Raw genomic sequence first — 21,006 nt, 5'->3', positions numbered from 1 at the left:
GGCTGGTGTGGGCTTGCCCGTGTCAGGCTGGTGTGGGCTAGCCCGTGTCAGGCTGGTGTGGGCTAGCCCGTGTCAGGCTGGTGTGGGCTAGCCCGTGTCAGGCTGGTGTGGGCTAGCCCGTGTCAGGCTGGTGTGGGCTAACCCGTGTCAGGCTGGTGTGGGCTAGCCCGTGTCAGGCTGGTGTGGGCTAGCCCGTGCCAACCTTGCCCACCAAAATCCCACATGGGGCCAATGGGGTCAGGTTTGCTGGGTAACTACTGGAACTACCCACTAGGCCTACTCTTTTTGAAAAAAATAAAATATGGGTGAAGTAGGCGATCATTTCCTTTATTTTTTTGCATCAGACCTGCTTAATTCTCACTTGAAACATTGTTTATGTGTTTAATAGGCTTAATTACACAGTCTGTTAACATATGCAATGTTTAGTCTATGACATTTCAGATTGACTTCCAGTGTGATGTTTTCTTTTACTCCTAATGTAAGCCTGTATTCAGTAGTGAATAGTCATCAACATTGGTCCTGGTTGGGTATACAAACAATGTAATTACCAAGTCATGCTAGTCATCTTGTTACCTTTTCAAAGTAGCTTTAGTTGAGTGAACTATATTTTTCTTAAGGGTAGCTTTAGTGTAGCTTAACTTCTTCCAGTGTGAAGTGGTCCCGTGTAGCTCAGTTGGTAGAGCATGGTGTTTTCAACGCCAGGGTTGTGGGTTTGATTCCCACGGGGGACCAGTATGAGGAAGGAAAAAAAATGTATGAAATGTATGCATTCACTACTGTAAGTTCCTCTGGATAAGAGTGTCTGCTAAATGACTAAAATATAAGTAATTGGTGGCTTGGTAAACTAGATTTTCAGTGTAGCTCCCCCAACACTGTCAGTAAGCATTATGCAACCCTTAGATTTCATGGCTTTTGCCAATAAGTCACTTCACTCTTGTCATTCGTGTCCATATATTATTTCATCAACAACTAGTTCCAGGTAGAAACTAAATTATCCCAGAAACGTTAACTCCATCCACTCAATTGATAAGAGCTTTGTCTCCACCTGTTGGTGACAACCTGCCTGTACACTACTATGAATTTGAGCCACTGGTGGTGAGAGTCCATGTGTATGTGTCCTCATAATTCTTCCTTCCTATGCTGAACTGGAGCCTGTTCGAGTGAAAGGTTATTATGAGTGGGAATGCAATATACCTGCATACTTTCAGCCCTGATGGTGAACTCTGAGTCTCTTCTCCCCGGTGACTGGAGCTGTCAGACCTTTTCTTCTCTCCGTGTCAAGATGTCTATATCATTTTAACTGCCGCTCTGAACATGGGCCTCGCTGGATTATAGTGAGAGTATAAATCAGCCCTAAAATCTCTCTCCTTCTCCTTCCTACCCCACTTCACCACCACCACCCTTCTGCCCCCTCCACCTTCACTTTAACCCATATGCCTCCTCTTTCAACCGCTATATTGCTTTCATCTACAGTATCCTGGAGTTTCAGATCAGTGCAGATGAAGAAGAGGAGACGAAGGGAGAACACTTAAGTCTATTGAGATGCGTGTGTCCAATCATCTATCACTCATTGACGCCATGTTGATACACCACAAGTGAGGGTCTTGTAATCAATCGACCTCTCTGCTGCTCCTCTGTGGTTGGTCGTGCTCTAATAACCCTAACTGCCATTGGACAATAACCAAAGAATGTGTAACAACTGTAGCACTGCTGTAGCCAAAAGTGGCATTGACAGCCGTGAATATCAAATCTGAAGCTTCTAAGAGAAAGGATTTGGTCAAATGCCAACTTCATCTCTATAAAGTTACTCCATTACTATTTACAGATGTCAGGAATCTGGATGTATCTTGAAACTGTTAGATACAGTTCACCATGCAGCAAGATGTAGTGCAGCAAGATGTAGTGTAGCAAGATGTAGTGCAGCAAGATGTAGTGCAGCAAGATGTAGTGCAGCAAGATGTAGTGCAGCAAGATGTAGTGCAGCAAGATGTAATGCAGCAAGATGTAGTGCAGCAAGATGTAGTGCAGCAAGATGTAATGCAGCAAGATGTAGTGCAGCAAGATGTAGTGCAGCAAGATGTAGTGCAGCAAGATGTAGTGCAGCAAGATGTAGTGCAGCAAGATGTAGTGCAGCAAGATGTAGTGCAGCAAGATTAGGTGCAGCAAGATGTAGTGCAGCAAGATGTAGTGCAGCAAGATGTAGTGAAGCAAGATGTAGTGCAGCAAGATGTAGTGCAGCAAGGTGTAGAACTAATTAATGCAAACTCTCATTTGGTAGGAATACTTTCAACAAGCTCAAGCTGACACATAAAAAACAGATTCAGAGCCATCTAAATGTGATGATATTGAAATCTGATTTCCCCCCCCCCCCCCCTTTTTGTTAAAGGATTGGTATGAAATCATTCACTATTTGCAAGAGCGGTTGAGCTCCTGAGTGGAGCAGCGGTCTAAGCCACAGCATCTCAGTGCAAGATGCGTCACTACAGTCCCTGGTTCGAATCCAGGCTGAATCACATCCGGCCGTGATTAGGAGTACAAGAGGGCAGCGCACAATTGGCCCAAGGTAGGCCGTCATTGTAAATAATAATTTGTTCTTAACTGACTTGCCTAGTTAGATAAAGGTTGCAAATATGTGCTTCCGCTTGTATTTTCAAATGATTGAGGACTAATTGTTGAATTTTTGTGATTTATTATGCATTATTTCCTCTCATGCCAATTTTAGTGAGACAGGCAACATTTACGGCAGATAAGAACAAAGGAACGGACCTTTTCAACATTCACCATGAACTACGAACATTCAAAGCATCTAGATATGGACATGGCCAGCTTCTCATTCAATGCAGTCATAACTCTTGTAAGAGGATGCAAGAGTAGATCATCCATAATATATTCCTAATTATACAGAATATCATGAAAACGTAGGCATATATTGAGGCCGACACAATTTCTGTCTTCCCTTGTTTTTTGGGTTGTTTTCATCATTTGCGGGGTATGACGGGGGAGAGGGGGTGTGGGTTCGTCCTACCCTGATGCAGCGAGACAAATCCTATTCTTATGCGAAGCTGCTTCACTTCAGCAGGAGGTAGATTTGATATGTTTTACAGATGACAAGAGCAATAAATTATGGCGCCTTTACAAGCTGCAGGAGAGAGAAGCAGAGTCCGTCTGCATGCTGTTGGGGGGAAGAGGAGCAACATACAAAGGGCGGGGCATTGCATTTATATGATAGAGATGTGGAAATAATCCTTGAAAATCCCTAATAATTCACTAGAAGTCAGACTGCCGTAATATCCCATCTAATCCACATTTCATCTCACGTTTATACTATTCTGGTAGTTATTGAGATTGGCTCCATTGCATTTCAAGCGTTGTGATTCTGAAGGGGTTTATGTGCTAATTCAGACCATCGGGTGGCACCATCTTCTCAGTGGTCAGGTCTGGTCCTGAAAAATGAATTCTACACTGCTTTTTTTCACTTTCACTTTCATTCTACTTAGTTGTATGAAACCCCTCGCTTATAACTGAATGGGAATAAAAATGCTCAGCCTCAATCTATTTCTAAATACCAGCTATAAACTATGCGTTAAGGGGAAAAGCCAGGTGTCAGGACATCCGGTCATAGCTCATCATTTGGGTGTTTCATATTCATTGCTCATCAATAATTCAACATATTCATCCAGACATTCTCACACAGAGTGGGCTACCAGGTATTCTACAGCACTGACAATAGCTGTATATCCATGTGTAATGTATGATTCAATCATACAGATAATGTACTGGACGCATAGAATTGAGCAGTCAGGTCATGATCGTCCAGATTTTAGATCTTTAAAACAATTTCAGGTAGATTTATATGAATATTGCAAATTCTCCTGGTCACATGGGGTTGTGAGGGAAGTGGGTTTTAAATATACTTTCCTGTAGCTTGTGAATGACGGACCTGCTCACTAGAGTGGAAAATGATACTCTCTCAAGGTGCCAATGACAACTTCAACTTTTGAAAAACACACCTTGATTACTGAAGAATATGACTACGTGAAATACCTGAATTGTGGCTTGACCGGACACACTGTATTCAAGCAACTTTACAGCTTCAAATTGCAATCCATTACCACTACAGATATATCATGGCCACTAAAGGCTACTTGCACGAGGAGATGTTTATGGAATCCGACTTCAACTATTTCTTGCCATCCAACTCCTCCAGAGCTGATCCTTTCCTTTTCTGATGGCTCAAGGTGGAGCTCTTAATTTAGTGGCTGCAGTCAGATCAGCATGGGGCTGAACCAGTGTCAAAACTTAAATCCAGCAGCTTTGGCTTCTGTAGGTATGTAGGCTATCTCACAGCTATCCACAGTGCCAGCTGACATCAAAGGGTGAGAACATCACACTAAAGTCAAAGTTAGCGCACCACACAACAATCACTGCACAGTGTCGCTGCTCACTACGCAGCTTCATGCGAGTCATTGTAAATTAGAGACATAATTCAATGAATGTATAAAAACCATAGAAAAGCCACACCAATCATGTTGTCACAACAGTGGGCACTATTGGTCGTTGGGCAGCCATTTTGGGGGTTGTGAGACTCCCCTCTTCCTCAAAACCACCGGCATAGACGTGATAAAAAGTCTAATAGGTCTCCATTGTGGGGCAGTTGGAGGCTCTGAGACGGTTTTACAGGCTGACGGCTGTTGTCCACACGGATGCCGATAAACCCACACTCAGACGTGTAGAGTTTCCTAACCAGCTTAGTGTGTGTGTTTGTGTGTTTTTGTGTTTGTGTGTGTCTGTGGACGTGCGTGCATGCGTGTGTGTGAAAGAGAGAGAGAGAGAGTTGGAGTGGTTGATGGTCCTTATTCTGTTCTTCGTGATGGCTGGGAAGTAGTAAAGAGGTGTTTTTGTTGTTTGAGTTTTGGTGTCTTTATATGGTCATGTGGTGAGGTGTAGTGTTGTGCTGTGGACTATGGGTGTGTGTGTGTGTGTGTGCATGTGTTGGAGGTGGGGGGCTGAGACAGCTGCAGCTAGGGGGACTTTTCCTATAATCGGAAAGGGGGAGATGAGTCTCACATGTGGCCAGGGTGTCAAGTTTCCATCAGGCCCACCCTGGTCACCACACACATGGGCAGGACGGACTGAGACCAGAGGCTGGGGGGCCTGGAAACATGGGCCAAAACCCCTGTGTTTCCTACTGGACCTATACACACACACAAAGGCTAAGCAAAGCTGCAACAGTGAAATACCAGACAGCTGACATCCGTGTGTGTGTGTGTGATTAAAAAAAGAGGAGAGAAAAATAGTGATTACCCGTCATAGCCAATATAGGCACAACCTTAAATTATGAGACGGCACGCGACAGAACCATAAATATTTTAATTATTAGCCTATTGGGTTGGAATGGAAGCCTTCATTGGTTCTGGTTGAAACTGAAGCCTCCATTGGTTAAAATGGAAGCCTTCACTGGTCCTTCCATGATGCCCACTATGGCTGTTTTAATTACCAATACATTACAGCCCATCCCCCATGAGCCCACATGACGGCTGTACATTAAGCAGAAATCATACGGCAATACGGTTGTGAGCAGGGTCCAATTTTGGCCAGACAATTTAAGGCTTGTTCACTGTGATCACACTGCTGCTGCGACCATGTAGACATGATTTCCATGACAATGCAGTGAACGGAGGATGAAAAACGACATAACACTGACCCTCCTAAGCAAAACAGTTGGGTAGTGAGGTAATCCGTCGATGAGGTCAAAGGGCAGCTGTGTTTGAAGCCTGGCACCTGAGCCCACAGCGCAGATGGAGACAACAGAGGATGTTGATAGGCGGAGCATAGGGTATTGGTTGCGATTATGTTGTAACCAATGGCAGTGGGCATCAACTTATGAAGCCATCTAGCTTTTTTTTATCCTCTGAAGTAAAAATATAAAACAGTTTTCATATATCACAGAAAATAATGATTACACTTATCCATATCACAATTTATAGAAGTAGTGCCAGGCAATTTGATCATATGTACATTAATCCTTTTTATTCCCTCACAACAGAATAACCATCTCAACATTTCATAAGCAATGTAAAACTACGGTTGGGATTTTGTCGGTGATGGAACTATACTGAGCAAAAATATAAATGCAACATGAAAAGTGTTGGTCCCATGTTTCATGAGCTGAAATAAAAGATCCCAGAAATGTTCGATACGCACAAAATGCTTATTTCTCTAACATGTCGTGCACAAATTTGTTTACATCCCTGTTAGTGAGCATTTATCCTTTGCCAAGATTATCCATCCACCTGACAGTTATGGAATATCAAGAAGCTGATTAAACAGCATGATCATTACACTTGTGCAGGGGATAATAAAAGACCACTCTAAAATGTGCAGTTTTGTCACACAACACAATGCCACAGATGTCTCAAGATTTGAGGGAGCGTGCAATTGTCATGATGACTGCAGGAATGTCCACCAGAGCTGTTGCCAGAGAATGTAATGTTCATTTCTCTACCATAAGCCGCCTCCAATGTCGTTTTAGAGAATTTGGCTGTACGTCCAACCAGCCTCACAACCGTAGACCATGTGTAACCACGCCAGGCCAGGACCTCCACATCTGGCTTCTTCACCTACGGGATCGTGTGAGACCAGCCACCTGGACAGCTGATGAATCTGAGGAGTATTTCTGTCTTTAATAAATCCCTTTTGTGGGGAAAAAATAATTCTGATTGGCTGGGCCTGGCTACCCAGGCCCACCCATGGCTGCCCAGTCATGTGAAATCTATAGATTAGGACCTAATGAATTTATTTCAATTGACTGATTTCCTTATATGAACTGTAACTCAGTAAAATAGTTGAAATTGTCGCACGTTGCGTCTATATTTTTGTTCAGCATAACTTCCCCAAAATGGATTGGTTTCTCATAATTATATTGAAGGGAAGCCAATTCAACTGCCACTGTATGTTGTTTCCTCCCATACCCCTACTACTCCAATTGAACCCCTTAACCATCCAGGAACTGACAGAGAATCTGCTAAGAGCCTCAGTAAACACTACAGGTTCTCGGAGGCTTATAACCACAGCCGTAGCAGCACAACGTGACCTGAGGTATTGGAAAAAGTGGGCCTGGCTGTGAAAATTGTTTTCACTTGCTAGTGTCAAAGGGCCTTCTGGTTTAGGGCTGAAGTCGCTAATAAATTGCAAGACGGGAGGGAGTAGGGGAGTGGGCAGTGTACTGAATCACATGCAAGCTCTTTAAAGACCACAACAAGCTCCCTCCCTCCCTACCCCGAACACCTCCCCTCACCACCCCTACGACACGCACCATCAACAATATGCCTTGACTGTGGCAAGTGTAAAATCAATATACTCTTAACAGGCGACTGAAGCTTATTTCTCTGGGCACGGGCTGTGACAAACGAGAGCATGCTAATTGATTAGCGCTCTGAAACAGGGCAATCTCTCAGCAGGCTAATATTAAAACGCAATGTGTCCGACTGGCCCGCTGACCATTGGATTTGTGTTTGTAGAACCACACAAACACAGAACAGGGACCCTGATCCCAACAGTGGACCATTCATCCACTGGGTGAATGAATGGATGCTTATTGTGCTCATTCACTGTGAATGAAAAACCCTGTAGACTACTCTGCCGACACTACAGAAGGGTTATGATTGTCATTATGACTAAGTGCTAACTGCTGATGCGCTGCTGGTTTAATTAGCTGGCTGAGTGAGGAAATGATATTAGAACCAACTCTCTAGGCTATGTTCTACACCATACCAAAGAGCACGAATCTGCTTCATCGGGCCTTTATAGGGAAGGTTGTAGATCTAGAGATTTTAGATCAAGTTTCTAAACACTGTCACAAAGTGTCACACATTCAAAATATAGACTTTCAGATATATCCATGATTGCTAGTGTTTTCATGCAATGGCTTTAGTGTGAGTGGGGCTTGTCCAGACCTTGATGGATGATGGGGTGGACACTGACCAGCTTTGTGAGGTGGGATACGTGGAGGTTGGTGTGTGGATGAGGGGGAGGGTAGGGGTCCAGGGTTCTCTCTTCCCCACTGACCATCTGCTGGAGACGTGGCTTTAGACATGTAAAATGGAAGAAAGGGGGTGCCACAGCTGTCTCTGACAAAGACAGTCATTAAGTTATAATATTCGCCAAATACACAATACATAACTGTCCAAAGACAAGCACTGAACTACCACAAAACAACTGGAGCAGTTTGTTACTCCATTTTTCAGCAGAGGGAAGGAGGGAAGCTTCTAGCAGACAATGGCAGGCACACGGGTTACAGTGAGGCATGGGGGGGTGGTGGTAGGTTACCGTAGCTACAACCAAAGGCACCCCCCCCCCCCCCCACACACACACACAAACACACACAAACACATCCTCAGCATTCCTTCCAACAACAACACGGAAACAATGACCACCATCAGAGCGGTCGATAGGTGCAGAGTCTAAAGGCCGATGAGTCTTTTGAGATTCCCCCACCTCCTGACCACACCATTGTCTCCCAGTGTCAGTAGCATCACACTGGGCCCTGCATGGCGACAGAGAGGAGAGGAGCGGCCCTATAGCTGCTAGCTGTTTTAATAGGATTAAAGGGACGTAGTAGTAGGCGCGGCCTGTCGCCAGAGCACATTATTACACATTCAGCCTTTTCTGTGCTGCCTGCCGGGCCCGTGTCGGGCGGACGGACGGAGAAAGATGGATGGCCCAGCTCGCGTAGCAATTAATAATGTTTTTACAAGAGCGATGGAGCCGTGCAGTTACAGCCACAGAGGCACTCGATGGATCTGCAGGGGTATTGAAATGTGCAGGTGAATTGATTGGTCCATCAGATTTCCTGTAGAAATCATTTGGATTAATTGAATGCGTGAAAGGGTGGGGTGGGGGGGGGGGGGGGGGCACCTGATTTATAGGCCCTGTTCAGGGCGAGGAATGAAAATGGCTGCCCAACAGCTAGATATCTGACAGGATCAGTCAGAGGAGAGTACTGATGGGGGGAGGAAGTAGACTGTAGTGGCTATGTCATGTAGGCTGATATAGAAGCCATCCCCATAGTTCAGACAATGGGTGTGCTGTAAACCCAACCAAGCAGTCAGTCACTCAAATAGCATATGTGTGGCTGAAACAGCACTGACGCAAAGCAGTCCATCCATAGCAGGCCCACCTACTGAGCAGCCACCACCCACCATCCAATGATTCCAACTGGGGCCATGGCCAACTCACAGAAGAAACAGCTGGTGTAGGCTATACTCACACCACCTGCCCCCTTGGGGTGTTAATGTGTTACTATGATACTGAACATTTATTGCATTTATTTTATTTAACTAGGCAAGTCAGTTAAAAACAAATTCTCATTCACAATGACGGCCTACCATGAAAAAGTCTCTCACTCTCTGCTAGCTGTTGTGTCCAAACGTATCTCTCCAAACATTCTGGGTGAAAGCAAGATTATGTCTAAACTACCATTAGTGCTCTATGGGGATATAGCAGGACAGCGCCCATCCGCCCCTATTCTGAGATCAAATGTCACAACACACATCCACATTGAGTAAATAGGCTTACTAGGTTTTAGGGAGGAAAAGGTGAGACTGATCCAGGGAGCATAATGTGCACGGTGAACTGAATGATAGTGTTTATCTTGATTTTTGGGTTAATCATGGTCTTCAGTCTGGTCAACCAGGGCGGCCTACCAATTCAAATTGAAGGCAGTCAATTCAGGAAGTGAACTTGAATAACAATTCAAAATAAAAATAAAAAGGCATCTATTTTCCATGACTTCTCAATAACCTGAGAAGTAGAAGTGATTTATTTCAAATGAAAAAAACATTTGAAATAAATCACCTCTACTTCTCAGGTTATTGAGAAGTCATGGAAAATAGATGCCTTTTTATAAAAAAAAAATAGAATTTTATATTAAAATGGCTTCCTGAATTGACTGCATTCAATTCAAATTGACCCCAGCCCTCTGGTCAACAGTAAGATGATGAATCAGGTCTGGAACAAAAGCTTGCCCACCCAGTAGGCCTATAGCTTTCCGTGACCAGTTGAATAGATAGACTCATAGAGAATATAGAAATTGATCTAATGCGTTAGGCTACAGCTTACCTACAGATTCTTACACCGGATAATGTAATTTAACCAAAGATGTTTGGTATCTATCTATCTATTACTGGGAGTTATAGGTTAGGTACTGGTTGCACAGAGAATCTTAGACCAACCTTAACTTGCTGATATTATCTTTGTTCTCGATTCAGTCAAACATGTATCCTTTAAAATATCTGTGTCCAGTTACATGTGGTGTGTTTGAATTTAGAAAATGCTCCATGAAGTAATCCAACAATGTGTACACCTCCATCTTGTCTGTTTCAAATCATCTCTCATTGATTAAGATAGGTGGGTGTCCACCCCAAAGTGCCGCAGATCGAGACACTCACCTGTCTCGATCAACGAGAGAAGATTTGAAAGATGGCGTGTACACATTGTTGGATTACTTCATTACTTCAAATTCAAAAGCACCACTTGTAACTGGACACATACATTTTAGAAGATACATGTTTGGAAGAAATTGTTAAGGTTGGTTGAAAATTCTCTGTGCTAGACCAAACAGTATCTAACCTGTAACTCCCAGTAATAGACACCAACAATCTTAAATCACATTATCTGTTGTAACAATCTGTAGCTAGCTACAGCTATAAATCCGGCCAATTGTGATGGCGACAGCCTGATTGGCACACGTGCATATTACACAAGCCCTGCGCCTCCTTCTGTGCTGGCACTAAATTATGCCATTTTTTAACTTTGCTATGATTTTAAACATGTGTATGACTATAACATACTCCCCATATGGCTAGCAAGTTATGTGTCACTAATTAAGTTATTTCCCATAGTTTGTGCATTTATTCAGAGTTCTGACTTTGGGTTTGTTCTTTAATCTGTCCAATAGAAACGCTAGTTGTCGTTGCAAAACGTTCAGTTTTGGAGTAATGATTCCTACACCCCATGGGTATAATCATTAGCCTACGTTATGCAACTAAAGTGAGTTTTATTGGACAAATTCAGGTATGTCCCACCCCGTTTCGTTTAAGAATTTTTTTGCAAAAGAATGGGCCTAATAAATACACTAGGAAGTAAAGAGAAACAAACGGAAGCAAACTTGTTTAGGTGGCAAAACGTCTTTTCACCAATCACATAAGATCTTTTCACATTAGATCAATTTTGTGAAAAAATATCTGAATTGGGCTTCCTGTCTAAACACATCCTAAGTGGGTTTTTTTTTGCCGACATTGTTATTTACTTCTACCACTATTTTAATAAAACCAATGTTTGCAACTTATCCTTTACCTCCCGCCCTTAACACCGTAAGACACGTCTACCTTTTCGCACCTATAGGCCTACCTTATTGCAGTTTTGCACAGTCGACTGGCTTCTGCTGCCTACCTGCCAATAAGAACATTTCTCTACCCTCCTTTACCACATTGAAATGTCATGTCACAGAGCCTGTAGGCCTAAATTCAAGTCCGCAACATCCAATCAGACTGTAGGAACATTGCCTACCTTGGTAAATTAGAGTAATGCTATTTTTAGAACGCATTATGAACTGGTATGCTAAGTGAAATAATTAAATAAGCCTAACCAGAAGGAGTTTGTAACAACCAGAAGTGAGCTGGCATTACATTTTAGTCATTCAGCAGAGCGACTAACAGTAGTGAATGCATACATTTCATTTTATTGGCTCCCCGTGGGAATCGAACCCACAACCCTGGCGTTACACACACCATGCTGGCGTTGCAGACACCATGCTCTACCAACTGAGCCATAGGGAAGACTAGGCCCCCAGACAGTGTCGCCAACCACGGATACAGTTGCACCTGCTGAGTTATTAGCTGATGTGTAACCGACTATTTTCTTCTGTAAAGTCTCCAGGGTCATTTGTCCCCAGGATTCTAGAATGTCCATAGTAACCAATACTACGAGGTTCGTAGTTGATTGACAGCGCGAGTAAAAAAAAAAAAGAAGGTATTTGGCGCTTCGATCAAAAGCCCATCGGGTCATAAGAACAGTAAAGCTTAGCGCCTATTAAAAGACGACGTGTCTTCGGTCTGGAGCATCATGCCTACCGACCTGTGGTGAAGAATCATTCGGGCCTGACATGATACAGGTAAGAAAATATTTCATATTAAACGCTAACGACAGACAGTCAATAATGGCTAGCTAAAATGGGTTTAAGTTGAAGTTGGTCCACAGTGGCACAGTTCGAGGTGCATGTTGACATGATAAACGTTTTATGTATGCTAGCTAACGTTACTGTCTACTGTAGGGTAACGTTAGCTACGGAGTTGTGCCCTCACGTTTCCCTCCATTTCCCACCATGCCAGTTTGTCTGTAAATTAGACAGAATATCAAAGATGAGCTAGCTATGTCATGCATTTTATGGTTGTAGAGTAGCTTACAGATATGTGTAGGCTATGGTTCTGACAGAATCGTTCTGTCTTTTTTTGGGACAGAGTAGGCATACACTTGACACATGTAGGGTACAGCTGCATGATAATTCTGTTTTGCCCCATAGCTGTTCCACCGTATGAGGGGAAGTGTGGCCATATTTGAGCAGTGCTGTAAGGAATGCCAGGTAGGCTATCAGTTACACACACCCTTTTCCACACCTCAGCTTCTGCTTTTAGTTTCACAGTTGTTGTCACCTTACCTGGGTTCAAACAGACCATCCATGGAACCAGATGAATAAGGACCAGACAACTCAGGTGGTTATGTTGCTATGGTATCCAGCCAGGTTGGGTGTCCCAGTCTACCCAAAGTGTCTCAGCTCCCATCCACCTGCATGGTGGCTAGTTACCTATCTGGGACTTTTATAGTAACCCTCTTGGTTAACCTCAGTGCTTTGATGAGCCCACGCTCAGTAATCTGAGCTATTTACTGTCTGCCCTACTTAGCTCAGGTGTCCCTGTGGTTAGCCATGTGGGTACTCCTCACTGTTTACATTCACAGGGGTGTTGGTTAGTAGAATACATCTCTACCATTCTCCTGGAGGTGAATGTGTTTACTACTGCTATGCTGACATGTTGACCAGAAGCGGACTCTGTGTCTGGAGCCAGTTGATACTGACACAGCAGTTAACACTGGTAGCAGAGATGTGCTTGTTCAGTGTTTATTTTGGTAGTTTGTGTTAATGATTAATTCCCAGAACACCCGCAATGCTTTTATTTTAAAGCACATACAATTTCCTACTTTCTCAAATGGGGGCCAACTAAGATTTTATATTGGTCTTGAATGTAAATATTTTTTAACAAATGCCGAATATATATATATATATATATATACAGTACCAGTCAAAGGTTTGGACACACCTACTTATTCGAGGGTTTTTCTTTATTTTTAATATGTTCTACATTGTAGAATAATAGTAAAGACATCATTTTAGATTCTTCAAAGTATTGCCTTGATGACAGGTTTGCACACTCTTGGTATTCTCTCAACCAGCTTCGTGAGTTAGTCACCTGGAATGCATTTCAATTAACAGGTGTGCCTTGTTAAAAGTTCATTTGTGGAATTTCTTTCCTTCTTAATGAATTTAGGCCAATCAGTTGTGTTGTGACAAGGTATAGGTGGGATACAGAAGATAGCCCTATTTGGTAAAATACCAATTTGTTTAACACTTTTTTGGTTACCTCATGATTCCATATGTGTTATTTAATAGTTGTGATGTCTTCACTGTTATTCTACAATGTAAAAAATAGTAAAAAATAAAGAAAAACCCTGGAATGAGTAGGTGTGTCCAAACTTTTGACTGGTACTGTATATATCCCTATAGATTGATAATTAAATAATGTTTTGCTTCCTTTTGCATTCAATAGGATGAGGCCTCCTGAGGATGTCCTAGACGAGGAGACATCTCCATCATCATCGTGTGACTCCCCAGGGACCAACAAGGCACAGGGTGGCCAGCAGGGACAAGAGCCCAACACTCCAAATGTCCCTCCAGGAGTGGCACTCATCAGGAAGAAGAGGTACCTCAAGGCTCCATTTTCTTCCTAATCCTTTTGTGATTGGACGCACGTGGTCACACACGCATGCACGCACACACACACACACACACACACACACACACACACACACACACACACACACACACACACACACACACATTACCTATGTCATAAATGTGGCAGTGCTGGCAGCCCATTTGGATCCCAAGAGGCAGCCTGAGCCTTGTCTGAGGGGGATGCTGGGAGGAATGTATTAGGGGGTTGGAAGGGAGGGAGGTGGCACAGGGGGGTGGGGCCTGGAGGCAGCGTCGGGCGGGTTATGAGCAGCTGCCTGTCTGTAAAGACAGTGGGCGACGCTGCAGCAGCCAGGAGCACAGCTCTCCGGTTACAGTACCTGTCCATTAAACCAGGCCCCTCGTCCCACTCTTTCCCCTCCACATGCCTCCCAAGGTCCCTCGGCACGCCCACAAACCGCACAGGCAACGAAAGCTGCGGCTATGGGGCCACAACCCCACAAACAAGGGGTAAACAAGGGGATCTTTTTGATGTCTGCTGCCCGACATTGAGGGTCAGAGATCCAAATAGGATTGGGTGCTGCTGGGTGGTACGGGTCGGTGTGTAGGGTTGTCAGGTGGTGGTGGTGGTGGTGGTGGTGGCAAATAGAGAGACCCCAGAGTGAGCTGGGCTTCTAAAAGCAACGGCCAGGATGCAATGACCATCCCATTTATTGGTTTATGTTATTACTGCATACCAAATACTGTTATAAACGATTAGTATTTCTATATACATTGATGATAATAATAACAGTATTGGTAGTTAAAATTATATCATGTATAAGCAGGCAGTGTGTTTTTTTTTACCCAGACCCTTGTTGTCAACCTTGTACCCACCACGGCACACCACCCAGTTGATCTCCTCGTTAAAATATCTTGCATACCGTATGACATTCAGGAGCCGATGAAGGACTCTGAGAGAGCAGAGCGAAGGACAGTTTATGGCGGATTTCTTTACTGCACAGTTTGGCACACCCCTTTTTTTCTTTTTTTTTTACTGGGAGAGGAGAAGGCTTAACAGTTCAGAAACTAGTAATAAGCGCCATGTGAACTATACAGGTCCTTAAAATGAGCTCTCAGATTCTGTTTACAAGACCAGTGCCTTTTAAGAGTCTGTCTTTTCCAACGGCGGAAAGTCAAATTGCCCTGCTCTTAATTATTGTCAGGGTGCATGATTTTTTATGAGGACCAGTCACAATGCGATACACCCGACCATTTTATTTTGACTCTTATTAAAAGAGAGCGGTTGGTTCAGTTCATTTATTTATTTATTTATTTACGTTGTCGTGTATTTGTTTGTTTATTTATGTTTTTGTTTATGTATATGCATACGAGGTTGACTTTTGGGCACGTTGAAAACATGAATGCGGCTTTGCGGTTTAGCAGCCAGCTTTTCTTGCTATGAGGTGTAAGCTTTGGCAGTGTGGGTGAGCATGGTGCTCCGTAGACCTGTAGCCAGTAGGTGGTGGTAGTAACACTAGTATGAATCAGACTCCTGTACTGGCCAATGATGTGTTTGTCTAGGATCTTGGCTCAGTAACCAGGGGAAGGGAGAGGGGGAGAAATGGAAGGAGGGGCCTTTGGTGCACTGTGCTTCCTGTTAGTAGGCACTGGGGAACTCGGGCCTTTACAGAAATGACATGCTGCTGACACTGAGCAGCTCAGTATAGCTGGATCTTATTGTAAAAGCTTGGCTAGCAATGTGTTTGACTTGAAGCACAATTTACAATCAATGTAGAAAGCCGTCCCAATGAAACCATATGTTTGATGGAACCATACTTTGTTATTACAAGGATTTATAGTCCGTGCAGTACATCCCACTCAAATCTGGATGATTGGAGAAAACATTTCAATATTGTGAATGGAAATTCAGTTAAACTTGGCGTTAGCAGGGCACTGTTTAGTCAGGGATGTTCAGTGTTTAGTCAGGGATGGTCAGTGTTTCGTCAGTGTTTCGTCAGTGTTTCGTCAGGGATGGTCAGTGTTTAGTCATAGATGGTCAGTGTTTAGTCATAGATGGTCAGTGTTTAGTCAGAGATGGTCAGTGTTTAGTCAGAGATGGTCAGTGTTTAGTCAGGGATGGTCAGTGTTTAGTCAGGGATGGTCAGTGTTTCGTCAGGGATGGTCAGTGTTTAGTCAGCGATGGTCAGTGTTTCGTCAGGGATGGTCAGTGTTTAGTCAGGGATGGTCAGTGTTTAGTCAGGGATGGTCAGTGTTTCGTCAGGGATGGTCAGTGTTTAGTCAGAGATGGTCAGTGTTTAGTCAGAGATGGTCAGTGTTTAGTCAGAGATGGTCAGTGTTTAGTCAGGGATGGTCAGTGTTTAGTCAGAGATGGTCAGTGTTTAGTCAAAGACGGTGAGTGTTTAGTCAGGGATGGTCAGTGTTTAGTCAGGGATGGTCAGGGTTTCGTCAGGGATGGTCAGTGTTTAGTCAGCGATGGTCAGTGTTTCGTCAGGGATGGTCAGTGTTTCGTCAGGGATGGTCAGTGTTTAGTCAGGGATGGTCAGTGTTTCGTCAGGGATGGTCAGTGTTTAGTCAGAGATGGTCAGTGTTTAGTCAGGGATGGTCAGTGTTTCGTCAGCGATGGTCAGTGTTTTGTCAGGGATGGTCAGTGTTTCGTCAGGGATGGTCAGTGTTTAGTCAGGGATGGTCAGTGTTTCGTCAGGGATGGTCAGTGTTTAGTCAGAGATGGTCAGGGATGGTCAGTGTTTCGTCAGCGATGGTCAGTGTTTTGTCAGGGATGGTCAGTGTTTCGTCAGGGATGGTCAGTGTTTAGTCAGGGATGGTCAGTGTTTCGTCAGGGATGGTCAGAATGCACCTATCTGCCCCTCGGTCTGCCTGTTTCTTCTCTTTCAGATGACTGTGGATCAACCTGACCAACTGCAAGTTTGAGAGCGGTGAGTACCTCTATACCCGTCCTCCTAACGATCAAACCCGATGATTAGCATAGAGATGTTCACACTGAATGACTGAATACAGTAATTACTAATGATAATGGATCGTGCTTAATCCCTATAGAGCTGATCAATCAACGCCATTGTCTCCATGATCTATTGCCATTGATCGAGCGTCATTAAAATATCATCAATTGAGCTCATTAACCTAGACCTATTTGGCTCTCAACACTCGTGGCCTTGAGCATCAGGTTTTTAGTAAGAAGCAAAAGTGATTGACAAGCAATTTTCTTTCTCATATTCTGTATCGCAATATTTATCAAATGCTGATCTAGTGTAATATTAACCCGGATCGGCAGTAGAATTAAGTGTCAAATTTGTTTAGTACTTTCACAGTCAAATGTTGGTACACCAGTGTAATGACAGATATATCCCTCTGACTATTTGACCCATCGTACAGTTTCAATAATACACACCGTTAGAATTTGAAAGACCCAATGGTTCTGTCTTGTCAGTTTGAAAGTAAAGGAATTATCCTGACAAACCAAGTATGTACAGACTCTTCCAAAACGGTCTCGGCCTAGCCAACTATTCATGTTGGCCTAACTTAAATGTCAAAAGCAGAAGAGAAGCTCAGCCTCCAAGATTACGACATGGTGTGTTTAGGAAGCGCTGTAGGACTTTCTGTGGGAGAGAGAGAGAGACAGACAGACAGAAAAGGGAAAGGACTGTCTGGGCTGTGGAAGAGATGTTAAGAGACCGGCTTTAGGATCATGGGTGAACCGCACGTATATACAAGCCCATAAAATTGTGGCATGCTTTGTTGGCAGAGCCAGACGGCATTCAGACTGCTCTACATTCAGGGCATGTGATGAGAGGGCAGCTGTGCTCTGCCTCCTTTCCCTTCGCATAGGGATTTCCCACACTGTGTCTCTGGGTTCAAACAACATACTATATGTGTGTAAAATGCACAACATGCACGCACATGCAAACACAGCCACACACACGCACAAAGAGTGGGAGAACATGAGCAACCATGTACACAACCACAGAACTAAGCAGTAAGCATTGCGACCATATCTGATCCGCAACCACAGAACTAAATACAATCATGTAGTCAAGTACACAGATCTACATAATCATAAAACCCACACAACTACACAAGTCCTATCCATTACCGCAGCCTTTGATTATGTTATCCACAAACCCAGAACTACACAACGGCACACAATTCAACACAACACCAAAGTAACACTTGCGATACGCAACCAAGAACAAACACAGTGTCCATTCATACACATCATGAACCGAACCACACATTTCCTTCACTTCCTGCCAATGGCAAATACAGATCCTTAGGTCCGTTCTCTAGTTGAGTGTCAGATTTAGATGATTATTTCCAGAAATGATGAAATGTTCAGTATCTTCATGCTAAAATATTCTGAACGCCAAGAAAATATGATGTTTCTAATTTAGCTGGAGCTGAGGGTAATCTGTGTTGTTTGAAATCTGTTCGTTTCTGAAATTGTTATGGACAGCATATGGACAGTTTGTCATGGTAACAGATCAAATCAAATTTTATTGGTCATATACACGTGTCTAGCAGGCGCTGTTGCGCCTTCTTCACCACACTGTCTGTGTGGGTGGACCATTTCAGTTTGTCAGTGATATGTACGCCGAGGAACTTAAAACTTTCCACCTTCTCCACTGCTGTCCCGTCGATGTGGATGGGGGGGGGGGGGGGTGCTCCCTCTGCTGTTTCATGAAGTCCACGATCATCTCCTTTGTTTTCTTGATGTTGAGTGAGAGTTTCTTTTCCTGACACCACACAGCCAGAACCCTCACCTCCTCCCTGTAGGCTGTCTCGTCGTTGTTGGTAATCAAGCCTACTACTGTTGTGTCGTCCGCAGATTTGATGATTGAGTTGGAGGCGTGCATGGCCATGCAGTCATGGGTGAACAGGGAGTACAGGAGGGGGCTGAGCACACACCCTTGTGGAGCACCAGTGTTGAGTATCAGCGACGTGGCGGTGTTGTTTCCTACCTTCACCACCTGGGGGCGGCCTGTCAGGACGTCCAGGACCCAATTGCACAGGGCGGGGTTCAGACCCAGGTCCTGAAGCTTAATGATGAGCTTGGAGGGTACTATGGTGTTGAATGCTGAACTATAGTCAATGAACAGCATTCCTACATAGGTATTCCTTTTGTCCAGATGGGATAGGGCAGTATGCAGTGTGATGGCGATTGCGTCGTCTGTGGACCTATGGGAGCGGTAAGCTAATTGAAGTGGGTCTAGGGTGACAGGTGGAGGTGATATGATCCTTGACTAGTCTCTCAAAGCACTTCATGATGACAGAAGTGAGTGCTACGGTGCGATTGTAATTTAGTTCAGTTACCTTTGCATTCTTGGGTACAGGAACAATGGTGGCCATCTTGAAGCATGTGGGGACAGCTGACTGGGATAGGGAGAGATTGAATATGTCCGTAAACACACCAGCAAGCTGGTCTGCGCTTGCTCTGAGGACGCGGCTAGGGATGCCGTCTGGGCTGGCAGCCTAGCGAGGGTTAACATGTTGAAATGTCTTACTCACGTTGGCCACGGAGGAGGAGAGCCCACAGTCCTTGGTATCTGGCAGCGTCGGTGGCACTGTGTTATCTTCAAAGTGGGCAAAGAATGTGTTTAGCTTGTCCGGAAGCAAGACGTCAATGTCCGCGACGTGGCGTGGTTTCCTTATGTAGTCTGTGATTGTCTGTAGACCCTGCCACATACGTCTTGTGTCTGAGCCATTGAATTGCGCCTCCACTTTGTCTCTATACTGACGTTTTTCCTGTTTGATTGCCTTCACTACTCTGTTTGTATTCTGCCATATTCCCAGTCACCTTGCCATGGTTAAATGCGGTGGTTCACACTTTCAGTTTTGTGCGAATGCTGCCATCTATCCACGGTTTCTGGTTAGGGTAGGTTTTAATAGTCACAATGTGTACAACATCTCCTATACACTTCTTGATAAACTCAGTAACCGTCTCGGTATATACATCGATATTATTCTCTGAAGCTACCTGGAACATATCCCAGTCCGCATGATCAAAACAATCTTGAAGCGTGGATTCCGATTGGTCAGACCAGTGTTGAATAGTCCTTAGTACGGGTACTTCCTGTTTGAGTTTCTGCCTATAGGAAGGGAGGAGCAAAATGGAGTCGTGGTCAGATTTGCCAAAAGGAGGGTGGGCCTTGTATGCATCCCGGAAGTTGGAATAACTATGGTTGAGTGTTTTTCCAGCGAGTGTACTACAGTCTATATGCTGATAAAATGTAGGTAGCCTTTTCCTCAGATTTGCTTTGTTAATGTCCACAGCTACAATAAATGCAGCCTCAGGATATATAGTTTCCAGTTTGCGTAAAGTCCAGTGAAGTTCCTTGAGGGCAGTCGTGGTATTGTCTTCAGGGGGGATAGACACGGCTGTGACAATAACCGAAGAGAATTCTCTTGGAAGATAATACGGTCGGCATTTGATTGTGAGGTATTCTAGGTCGGGTGAGCAAAAGGACTTGAGTTCCTGTATGTTATTACAATTACACCATGAGTCATTAATCATGAAACATACACCCCCGCCTTTCTTCCCGGAGAGATGTTTATTCCTGTCGGCGCGATGAACTGAGAATCAAGATGGCTGGACCGACTCCGACAGCATATCCCGAGTGAGCCATGTTTCCGTGAAACAGAGTATGTTACAATCCCTGATGTCTCTCTGGAAAGAAACCATTGCCCTGATCATGTGAACTTCGTTATCCAGGGACTCAACATTAGCGAGTAATATACTCGGAAGCGGTGGATGGTGTGCGCGCCTCCTAAGTCTGACCAGAAGACCGCTCCAAATCCCTCTTCTCCTCCGGCCGTTGTTTTGGGTCGGCCTCTGGAATCAGTTCAATTGCCCTGGTTGGTGTGAACAAAGGATCCGCTTCGGGAAAGTCGTATTTACTGGTCGTAAGGCTGGTAGTGCTGGTGAGTTATCACCGCTCTGAAATCCAATAGTTCTTCCCGTCTGT

At 44.2% G+C, this 21,006-nt stretch overlaps 1 protein-coding gene and 1 non-coding gene across 6 annotated transcripts in view; both read left to right on the top strand.

Moving 5' to 3' along the window:
- Positions 1–656: 656 nt before the first annotated feature.
- Positions 657–732, top strand: trnae-uuc (transfer RNA glutamic acid (anticodon UUC)). Its single transcript has one exon. It is a non-coding gene; the product is annotated as a tRNA-Glu (tRNA).
- Positions 733–11,997: 11,265 nt separating this feature from the next.
- Positions 11,998–21,006, top strand: part of LOC106600831 (tubulin polyglutamylase ttll6) — a 30,897-nt gene continuing 21,888 nt past the window's right edge. For 2 of the 5 annotated variants that reach the window (XM_082973634.1, XM_082973633.1), the window contains exons 1-4: positions 11,999–12,172; positions 12,581–12,640; positions 13,881–14,033; positions 16,922–16,962. Coding sequence is in view for 2 of the 5 variants with exons in the window: in XM_045714997.2 (XP_045570953.2) it covers positions 15,997–16,941 (945 nt within the window). In the remaining 3 variants the exon portion in view is untranslated. The other 3 variants (XM_045714997.2, XM_082973632.1, XM_082973635.1) reach the window with 2 other exon arrangements.

This window comes from Salmo salar, chromosome 03 (assembly GCF_965601325.2).
Source record: "Salmo salar chromosome 03, fSalSal1, whole genome shotgun sequence".
In the NCBI taxonomy this organism is placed as follows: Eukaryota; Metazoa; Chordata; class Actinopteri; order Salmoniformes; family Salmonidae; genus Salmo; species Salmo salar.
This window is presented reverse-complemented; position numbering and strand designations above follow the sequence as displayed.